This window comes from Panulirus ornatus, chromosome 20 (genome assembly GCF_036320965.1).
Source record: "Panulirus ornatus isolate Po-2019 chromosome 20, ASM3632096v1, whole genome shotgun sequence".
NCBI lineage: Eukaryota > Metazoa > Arthropoda > Malacostraca > Decapoda > Palinuridae > Panulirus > Panulirus ornatus.
Window position 1 is genome coordinate 75,146,460 of NC_092243.1, and position 11,259 is coordinate 75,157,718.

Below are 11,259 nucleotides of genomic sequence, written 5' to 3' on the forward strand. Positions count from 1 at the left end.
TCAATTTTTTGGCCATCTGAGATGGTTAAGGCCAGATTACGTCTCGACTAAGCCCAAAGGACAGGAGGAGGAAGACGCCGAGCTCGGAATGGTAGCAAAACAGAGCAACAGTCTCGTTACAAAGTGTCACTTCCTCATGGCATCACATGACCTTCTAATATACATTCTTTTTCATGCTTGATCACCGTTCCCCGTGTTAGAGAGGTAGCGCCAGAAAGAGAGAGACCAAGAAAGGCCACATCTGCTTACATTCAATCACTAACTGCCATGCGTAATGCATCGAAACCACAGCTGCCTATCCACATTACAGGCCCTACAGACCCTTGCATGGTTTACCCCGTACGCTTCACATGCCCTGCTTCAGTCCATTGACAGCATGGCGACTCCAGCATACCACATCGTTCCAGTTCACTCTATCCCGTGAGCGCCTTTCACCCTCCTGCATGATCAAGCCCCGATCGCTCAAAACCTCGTTCACTCCATCCTTCCATTTTCAGTTTGGTCTCCTGGTTCTCCTTGTTCCATCCACCTCTGACATGTATATCCTCTCTGTCAACCTTTCCTCACTCATCTCTCCATATTTCCGAACCATTTCAGCACACCTTCTTCAGCCCTCTCAACCACACTCTTTTCATTACCATGCATCTCCCTTACCCTTTTAATTACTTACTAAATCAAACCACATCACGCACCCAAACTCCTTCGCCCATCCTTATTTATACTGTTCCTTCAAATATACCCGTTTTTGCCCTCCCGCATAACGTTCCTTCCATACATTCCTCAGCGCCCCCAAAACCTCCCCCCCCCCACATTATGACTTACTTTTGCTTGCATGTTTCCATTAGCTGCCATGTCTACTCCCAAGTTTCTAAAACACTTCACTTCTTCCAGTTTCCCTCCATTCAAAGTTACACCATAACTAACCTGTCCCTCAACCTTGTTAAACTTAATAACATTGCTTTTTCACATTCACTCTCAACTCTCTCCTTTTTACACTCTTCTAAACTGACTCACCAACTTCTGCAGTTTCTCTCACGAATCTGCCACCAATGCTGTCATCAGCAAACAGTAACTACCTCACATCCCAGGGTCTGTCATCCTCAATAGACCGTATTCTCACCCCTCTCTCCATGACTTGCATTTACCTCTCTCAACACCCCATCCCTAAACAAACTAGAAAACCATGGTGACATCACACACCCCTGCCGCAGACTAACCTTCACTTGGAACCATTTACTCTCCTCTCTTCCTACTCGTACATGAACTTTGATGAAACTTTCTTACTGCTTCTAGCAGCTTTTCTTCCACACCGTATATGCTTAAGACCTTTCCAAAAGCATCTTTACCAACCCTATCATACGCCTTATCCAGATCCATAAAAGACACACACAAATCCATCTGTTTATCTAAGTATTTCTCCCATACACTCTTTGAAGCAAACCCCCTGATCCACACATCCTCTACCACTTCTGAAACCACACTGCTCTTCCCCAGTCTGATGCTTTGTACATTCCTTCACCCTCTCATTCAATATCCCCTCTCCTATACAACTTACCAGGTATACCTTTGTAGTTTGAGCATTCACCTTTATTCCCCTTGCCTTTTTACTGTAGTACTATACATGCATTATTCCGCCAATCCTCAGGCTCCTTACTATGATCCAAACATATTCTGAAGATCCTTAATAACAAATTTACAACACCTCTTTTCCCAATGAATTCTGCTGCAATACTGTCCACTCTAACCGCCTTGCTACAATTCATCTTACGCAAGACTTTCAGCATTTCTTCTCTTCACCAAACCACTCTCCACGACTCTCTCACTTCACACACCACCACGACCCGAGCAACCCATATATGCCACTCTGTCATCAAGAACATTCACCAGTCCTTCAAAATACCCACTCCATCTCCTCCTCACTTCACCACTACTTGTCACTTCCCCTTTTGCCCCTTTCCCTAATGTTCCCATCTTTTTCCATTGTCTTTAGCACAGTATTTTCCTTTTTCCAAAACATCTTTTTTTTTCCCTTCGTATAGTTTAATGATGCTATTTCACCTCATCTCTCATTTGCCCTCTTTTTCAACCCCTGCATCTTCCTCTTGTCCTCCTTCCCCTTTTTCTCATATATCCCTCAATAATATGCACTCCTTCCCTGCAAGTACCGCCCAATCGCCACCGTTTTCTCTCTCACCAGCAACTTTACTTCTTCATCTCATCGCTCGCTACCCTCTTTTATCTGCCCACCTCCCACCTTTCTCATGGCACATGCATCTCTTGCACATGCCAAAATCGCTTCCCTAAATATCCCTTGCTTTATCTACTCTCATGTTTTGTTATTCTGAATTCAATCTCTGCTGGTATTTCCTCGTACAAATCTCCTATCCAAGCTCTCCACTCCGATACTGCTTCCTCTTTTTCGGAAACCTCTACAAATTTTCACCCTTACCATCACAAGATAGCGATCAGACATCCCACCAGTTTCCCCTTTCAGCACATCTATATCCAAAAGTTCTTCTTTTACACGCCTGTCATTTGATATGTAAACCAATAATGCTCGCTGACCATTTCTCCTACCACATACTTATGCTTGTATATGTCCCTTCTTTGAAATATTCCCCATCACCATTGCTTTTCCAGCACACAACACAACAAACTGTTTCATTCATATCACTGAACACCTCATGCCCCTCAGTTATTCCCTTAACTGCTACATTATTCACCTTCGCATTCAAATCACCAATCGCTAATACCTGGCCTTTAAATAAAAAATGCTGACATAGCTGCTCCCAAAACACTTGCCTCTCTTGACCTTTCTTCTCATGGCTAGGTGCAGAAGCACTAAATACAATCATCAATCATCTCTCGCCATTTGCTTCCAGTTTTACCCTCATCAATTTTTACTGCCTTACACTGTGTCACACACTCCAACAACTCCTGCTTCAGGAGCAGTGCTGCTCCTTCCTTAGCTCTTGTCCCCTCACATACTCCTGACTTTACTCCTAAGAGATTTCCAAACGATTCTTCCCCTTTACCTTTTATACTTGTAAAATCTTATCAGTTCTTTCTTTCACATGACCTCGTAACATCAGATTTCTATTAGTGTATTCTTTCACCTGACCTCATACTATTAGTAAAGTTCTATCAGTATGTTCTTTCACATGAAATCACAAAATCACTAAAATTCTTTCATGTGACCTCACAACATTCTGTGAAATTCTCTCAATCTATTCATTCACATGACCTCAGTACATCAGAGTTCAGCATTATATCATTTCACATAAGCTCACAGCTTTAGCAAGATGATATTAATTCATTCTTTTGCATTACCTCACAACATAAGTGCAATCATATCAATGTGTTCCTTCACATAACATCACAACATCATTGAAATTGTATCAGTTTATGCTGTCCCATGCCGTCAAAACATTATTCAAAGTTCTAGGTATATATTCTTTCACAAGTCCTCACAACACCAATATAATTCTTCGTTACATTCTTTCACATGACTTCCTAACATCTGAGTTATAGCATTACATTCCATCACATGACCTCACAGCGTTGATAACATTCTGTCAATTTATGCTTTCACATGACTTCACATCAAATTTCTATCAATATCATTATCGACATGGGTTTGATTCAGTATCAGTATATTCTTTCACATGACCTCACAACATTTGTAGAATTCTATAAATTCATTCTTTCACGTGGTCTCACAACATCAGAGCTCTACCAATCTACATTCTTTCACATGACCTCACATGGAAGGTTTGAGCGTAAATGCGTAAAGCGAGTTCAATATACGCTTTCGTGGTTAGAGATTAGCATATATGGGAGTAAGTCTGTCTTTGCGTTACCTACAGATGACTAAGCTACTGTTGCTTATGATACCGTTACTTGGAGGTACTGAAGCAACTGCTCTCCCAAGTGTTTATGTTGAGGGGGAGACGTAGAGAGAGAGAGAGAGAGAGAGAGAGAGAGAGAGAGAGAGAGAGAGAACTATATAATGAGTGCTAGGGTGTTGATCTCCCACTCCTCTCTCTCTCTCTCTCTCTCTCTCTCTCTCTCTCTCTCTCTCTCTCTCCCTCTCTCTCTCTCTCTTCCCTAACTCTCACCCTTCAGGTAATGGTGTGGAGGTAGAGGTCTCGAGCAGCGGGGGCAGGACCGCAACATTACGTGTGTGTGTGTGTGTGTGTGAGTGTGTGTGGAGGGGACTTGGTGGGGGTGTGTGTGGAGGGGGTAAAAGGGGGGGTGGGGGTGGGGGGGGGGTCTTGCTCCAGCCGTAAGCATAGCCCTGAAAATAATTTGGCCCTCTTTCGTTGCGGGCCCTGGCTGTTCTTGAGGGTAGGGAGGCACTGCAGCGCGCTATTTTTGACATGAGTGGTGGGTCTCGCCTATTGGCGGGGCTGACGACGGCGCAGTAGAAGGCTGGGTCCCGCGCTGCCGCCTCCTTCCACCCGCCGTCACTCGCCACCACCGCTGCACCACGGCCCCACGCCACGCCGCGCAACCACACTACCACACCACCACACGGGCCCGGCCCACCACCACCACATCCATTACCACCAACACCTCCGTCACCGCGGGCTGGCTACTGCCTCGCCACCTCCAGGAACCAGCGAAGGGCATGTGGGGAAGGCAGCAGCAGCAGCAGCAGCAGCAGAAGCCAGAACCAGCCTCCCAGAACCATTGTGAGCGTCTTTAGTGCGAGCTGACGCCGGGCAGTACAGCTGGGATGGCTCCTGACTCTAGATTACTGGCTACAGCCCACCCGCCGTTCTCTTCGCCAAGCTCCCTCACAGGATCCACACGTCTCAAAGGAAGGGAAGGCCTCTGGTTGTCGGGCCCCTCCTCCTCACCTACCCACGCCCCCTCCTCCTCCTCCTCCTCCTGCTCATCACCCTCCTCACCTACCTGCTCAACCTCAGCACAAGCCACAACCCGAGCACCCAAGCCTCCACCGCCGCCGCCATCCACAACCACCGCCAGGAGCAGCCTCCTCTCCGCAGCACCTACTCCTCAGCCGGAGAGGTTAAGCACCTCCACCTCCTCCTCATCAATAATGTCCTCAGATCTCGCCTCATCCCACGCACCCACCACCTCCTCCCTCGTCAGTAGTTCCTCCATCTCCTCCTTTAGCTCAACTACCTCCTCACCACCATCTCCTCCATCATGTCCCTCGTCCTCCAGCTCCTCCCGTCCCTCCAGCACCACCACCACCACCACCAGCATCATCGTTCAACCACAAGGCTCAGGACGGGAGGGCCCCCCTCGCTGGGCATTATGGCCCATCGTCCTACTCATCGTCTGTCTTCCAAAAGGTAAAGTGATTACTGTTCCTAACACTGCTGTCTTGTTCCCCGCCCCCCCTCAACCAACCACAAACTGTTCACCAGGTATCGCTCACGTCCTCTGCCACGCCACCTGCAGCACCACGGACGCTGGCCAAGGACCGTCCACTCCACGGACGCTGGCCAAGGACCGTCCACTCCGCGGACGCTGGCCAAGGACCGGGCATAAGCCCACCCCCCCAGGCTGGCCAAGGACCGGGTACACGCCCCCCAAGGCTGGCCAAGGACCGGGCCACTCGCCCCTAGGCTGGCCACGGACCGGGCCACTCGCTCCCAGGCTGGCCAAGGAGCGGGCCACTCGCCCCCAGGCTGGCCAAGGACCGGGCCACTCGCCCCTGGGATGAGGAGAATGGATGTTAAATCTTTCAGCGAGGATAAAGCTGGATCCCCAGTTTTACAAATGTGAATCTAAACCAAATAAATATAAAAAACACACAAAAAACCAAAAAACCGCACGTTGGTGCATGAAATACTTCGGTGCATAACATAAAACCAAAACCAAAAAACAAAAAACTAAAAGCAATGCTAAATATAATATAAACTAAAAAGTGAGAATCTAAACCCAACTTAAACCACATAAAACAACCCCAGTGTTCTAACAGTGTCGTTGAACCTGAACAGTGACTAAACCGAGATGTGCTAGATAAATTATAGTGCCTAAAGATATATAATATGTATATATATTATATATATATATATATATATATATATATATATATATATATATATATATATATATATATATATATATACATTACCCGTTTTCTTTTTTCATTCTTTTTTTTCAATCAGAAACTTTATTTCTTTTTCGAAAGAAACTCAGATATATTTATACATATATGTTTGCAGGGTAAGACTGATCATATGTATGTGGCGAGTGAATATCCTGGGAGCCAGCCCGCCAGCCACCCAGAGCAGAGCCTTTGTCTCTTGCCCTGGCTACCTCAACCATCTCCTGCCACTATATATATATATATATATATATATATATATATATATATATATATATATATATATATATATATATATATATATATATATGTATGTGTGTGTATGTATAAAATGTACTCTATATTTATGTCTGCTTTTCCATGTCATTTTATGTGATTTGCAATTTCATGTTTAATGTGTTATTTCATGTATGGTAACACCGTTTTGTTTTCATATTTCTGATGTTACCTGCTGACTATCTTTTGAGATATATATATATATATATATATATATATATATATATATATATATATATATATATATATATATATATATATATATATATATTGTGTGTGTGTGTGTGTGTGCATTTTACTGGACATTGCTAAATTAATGTTGCCTTTCGAGGGAAAAAGTCGTGTTTTTGGATGCGATTGTATCCCTGGGAGTACAGTTTCCTCAAAGAAATGACCGCTCTAGAGGAGTCCATCATTTCCCCGCTACTGAAAGTGGCGCAACCATAGAGCTTCAGGAATTCTTGGGAAAAAAGGGGGGGTCCTAAGGCGTGCATATATATATATATATATATATATATATATATATATATATATATATATATATATATATATATATATATATATTTTTTTTTTTTTAACTATTCGCCATTTCCCGCGTTAGCGAGGTAGCGTTAAGAACAGAGGACTGGGCCATTGAGGGAAATCCTCACCTGGCCCCCCTTCTCTGTTCCTTCTTTTGGAAAATTAAAAAAAATTGAGAGGGGAGGATTTCCAGCCCCCCGCTCCCTCCCCTTTTAGTCGCCTTCTACGACACGCAGGGAATACGTGGGAAGTATTCTTTCTCCTCTATCCCCAGGGATATATATATATATATATATATATATATATATATATATATATATATATATATATATATATATATATATAGGACACGTTTTCTAAGAATGAAAGTGTTTCGAGGTTGCGCTCCGCTATGGAGCAAGGTAAGACGGGCTCCTCAGGAGCGGGAAGGTTCTCGACATCACTGTACTCCTCTCCTTCCCCTGTGACGGTGATCACGTCCCTCATATATATATATATGTATATATATATATATATATATATATATATATGTATATATATATATATATATATATATATATATATATATATATATATATATATATATATATATATATATTGTTTATATGTTTCTCATCATATATGGATAGAAATTGAGACTGAAACACAGTAAGAAAGCTTGTCCATCTTGGTCAGGATCACCGTGCCGCGGACCCCCTTCCTGGGGGGGGGGGGGGGGTGTTATGTGTGTTGGGGGGAGGGGGGGGGAGGGCATCAGGAACCGGGTCCACTTCCTGTTTTTTTTTTTTTTCTTTTTCCTGGTAATGTGATTGACGGAAACGTCTCCGGTCAGGGACACTGCTCTGAAAATTCTGATCCCATTTTCTCTATACATCAAGATAAGTGCATAATATATATATATATATATATATATATATATATATATATATATATATATATATATATATATATATATATATATATATATATATATATAATGAGAGACATGAGAGGATGGCTAAAAGATTATAAGTGTCAGAAGTGGATGGCTCAAGGAATATTGGAACGCCAAGGAGTAGGTGGAAGGATGGACAGGTACTTTGAAGGATCAGGGGCCTCAGTATGCAAGAGGGTGCAAGACATGCAAGGAATGGAGCGAATGGAAGCGATGTTTTTTCTTTTTAGGGAACGACTAGATTGTCAGTCGTGGACTGAACCAGGGCATATGAAGCATCCGGGGTAAACCATGGAAAGGTCTGTGGGAGGCCTGGATGTGGATAGGGAGCTGTGGTTTCGGTTCATCATTCACGATAGGTATTGACAGTGTCAGAGCCCTTCCGAAGGTGACTCTTCACTCGCGGCATAACCACATTTCAGGTGGGGCCATAGCATGCCCGAGAATCGAACCCGGAACCATCGGAAACTCTATGTGCCCATCGTTCTCGGTAGCCTAGGTTCGATTTTTCGATGCGGTGGTAAAATTGCAGGGAATGATTTATATACGAAAATCATATGTTCTAGTATATATATATATATATATATATATATATATATATATATATATATATATATATATATATATATATATATATATATATATATATATACATATAGTGAGTGGTGGGATGAAGAAGTAATATTATTAGTGAAAGAGAAGAGAGAGGCATTTGGACGATTCTTGCAGGGAAAAAATGCAATTGAGTGGGAGATGTATAAAAGAAAGAGAAAGGAGGTCAAGAGAAAGGTGCAAGAGGTGAAAAAGAGGGCAAAGGAGAGTTGGGGTGAGAGAGTATCATTAAATTTTAGGGAGAATAAAAAGATGTTCTGGAAGGAGGTAAATAAAGTGCGTAAGATAAGGGAGCAAATGGGAACTTCAGTGAAGGGCGCAAATGGGGAGGTAGTGGTGATGTGAGAAGGAGATGGAGTGAGTATTTTGAAGGTTTGTTGAATGTGTTTGATGATAGAGTGGCAGATATAGGGTGTTTTGGTCGAGGTGGTGTGCAAAGTGAGAGGGTTAGGGAAAATGATTTGATAAACAGAGAAGAGGTAGTAAAAGCTTTGCGGAAGATGAAAGCCGGCAAGGCAGCAGGTTTGGATGGTATTGCAGTGGAATTTATTAAAAAAGGGGGTGACTGTATTATTAACTGGTTGGTAAGGTTATTTAATGTATGTATGACTCATGGTGAGGTGCCTGAGGATTGGCGGAATGCGTGCATAGTGCCATTATACAAAGGCAAAGGGGATAAGAGTGAGTGCTCAAATTACAGAGGTATAAGTTTGTTGAGTATTCCTGGTAAATTATATGGGAGGGTATTGATTGAGAGGGTGAAGGCATGTACAGAGCATCAGATTGGGGAAGAGCAGTGTGGTTTCAGAAGTGGTAGAGGATGTGTGGATCAGGTGTTTGCTTTGAAGAATGTATGTGAGAAATACTTAGAAAAGCAAATGGATTTGTATGTAGCATTTATGGATCTGGAGAAAGCATATGATATAGTTGATAGAGATGCTCTGTGGAAGGTATTAAGAATATATGGTGTGGGAGGCAAGTTGTTAGAAGCAGTGAAAAGTTTTTATCGAGGATGTAAGGCATGTGTACGTGTAGGAAGAGAGGAAAGTGATTGGTTCTCAGTGAATGTAGGTTTGCGGCAGGGGTGTGTGATGTCTCCATGGTTGTTTAATTTGTTTATGGATGGGGTTGTTAGGGAGGTGAATGCAAGAGTTTTGGAAAGAGGGGCAAGTATGGAGTCTGTTGGGGATGAGAGAGCTTGGGAAGTGAGTCAGTTGTTGTTCGCTGATGATACAGCGCTGGTGGCTGATTCATGTGAGAAACTGCAGAAGCTGGTGACTGAGTTTGGTAAAGTGTGTGGAAGAAGAAAGTTAAGAGTAAATGTGAATAAGAGCAAGGTTATTAGGTACAGTAGGGTTGAGGGTCAAGTCAAGTGGGTAAGTTTGAATGGAGAAAAACTGGAGGAAGTAAAGTGTTTTAGATATCTGGGAGTGGATCTGGCAGCGGATGGAACCATGGAAGCGGAAGTGAATCATAGGGTGGGGGAGGGGGCGAAAATCCTGGGAGCCTTGAAGAATGTGTGGAAGTCGAGAACATTATCTTGGAAAGCAAAAATGGGTATGTTTGAAGGAATAGTGGTTCCAACAATGTTGTATGGTTGCGAGGCGTGGGCTATGGATAGAGTTGTGCGCAGGAGGATGGATGTGCTGGAAATGAGATGTTTGAGGACAATGTGTGGTATGAGGTGGTTTGATCGAGTAAGTAACGTAAGGGTAAGAGAGATGTGTGGAAATAAAAAGAGCGTGGTTGAGAGAGCAGAGGAGGGTGTTTTGAAATGGTTTGAGCACATGGAGAGAATGAGTGAGGAAAGATTGACCAAGAGGATATATGTGTCGGAGGTGGAGGGAACGAGGAGAAGTGGGAGACCAAATTGGAGGTGGAAAGATGGAGTGAAAAAGATTTTGTGTGATCGGGGCCTGAACATGCAGGAGGGTGAAAGGAGGGCAAAGAATAGAGTGAATTGGATCGATGTGGTATACCGGGGTTGACGTGCTGTCAGTGGATTGAATCAGGGCATGAGAAGCGTCTGGGGTAAACCATGGAAAGCTTTGTAGGTATGTATGTTTGCGTGTGTGGACGTATGTATATACATGTGTATGGGGGTGGGTTGGGCCATTTCTTTCGTCTGTTTCCTTGCGCTACCTCGCAAACGCGGGAGACAGCGACAAAGCAAATATATATATATATATATATATATATATATATATATATATATATATATATATATATATATATATATATATATATATATATATATATATATATATCATAGTCAGATGTCTGAGGATTGGCGTAATGCCATTACATAGAGGCAAAAGAGACAAAGATGAGTGTTGGAGCCACAGAGGCATGTGTTTATTTGTGGTGTGTACCTGGTATGTTGTGTGGTGATGGAGAGGGCGGTGGTTTGCACAGAGCATCAGACTGGGGAAGAACACTGTGGTTTCAGAAGTGGTACAGGATGTGTGGATCAGGGGTTTACTTTGAAGAAGGTGTGTGAGAAATACTTAAGAGAAACAGGATTTTTACGGGTCATTGATGGATGATGAGAATGTATATGATATAGGGTTGATAGAGATACTTTTGGGGAGGTCTTAAGAATGCATAGTGTGGGAGGAAAGCTGTCAGAAATTTTGAAGAGTTTTTGTCCAAAGTTTAATGCGTGTGTTCGAGCATAGACAGGGAGGAGTGTGAGTGTTTGCAGGTGAAGGTGGATATAAGGCAGGGGTGAATGATGTCACCGCGGCTGTTTAATCTGTTTATGGACGGGGTGGTGAGGGAAATAAATGCAAAGGTTTTCGGGGATGAGGTGCAGGTCTGCAGTGTATCA

At 43.1% G+C, this 11,259-nt stretch overlaps 1 protein-coding gene across 23 annotated transcripts in view; it reads left to right on the forward strand.

Moving 5' to 3' along the window:
• Nucleotides 1–4,415: 4,415 nt before the first annotated feature.
• The window catches only part of LOC139756152 (neuronal acetylcholine receptor subunit alpha-7-like), a 586,121-nt gene continuing 579,277 nt past the window's right edge, over nucleotides 4,416–11,259 (forward strand). For 6 of the 23 annotated variants that reach the window (XM_071675325.1, XM_071675312.1, XM_071675311.1 and 3 more), the window contains exon 1: nucleotides 4,424–5,324. In XM_071675325.1, the coding sequence (XP_071531426.1) occupies nucleotides 4,739–5,324 (586 nt within the window). In that variant the 5' untranslated portion in view covers nucleotides 4,424–4,738. Of the gene's footprint in view, nucleotides 5,325–11,259 lie in introns of all 23 variants that reach the window. The other 17 variants (XM_071675308.1, XM_071675316.1, XM_071675321.1 and 14 more) reach the window with 12 other exon arrangements.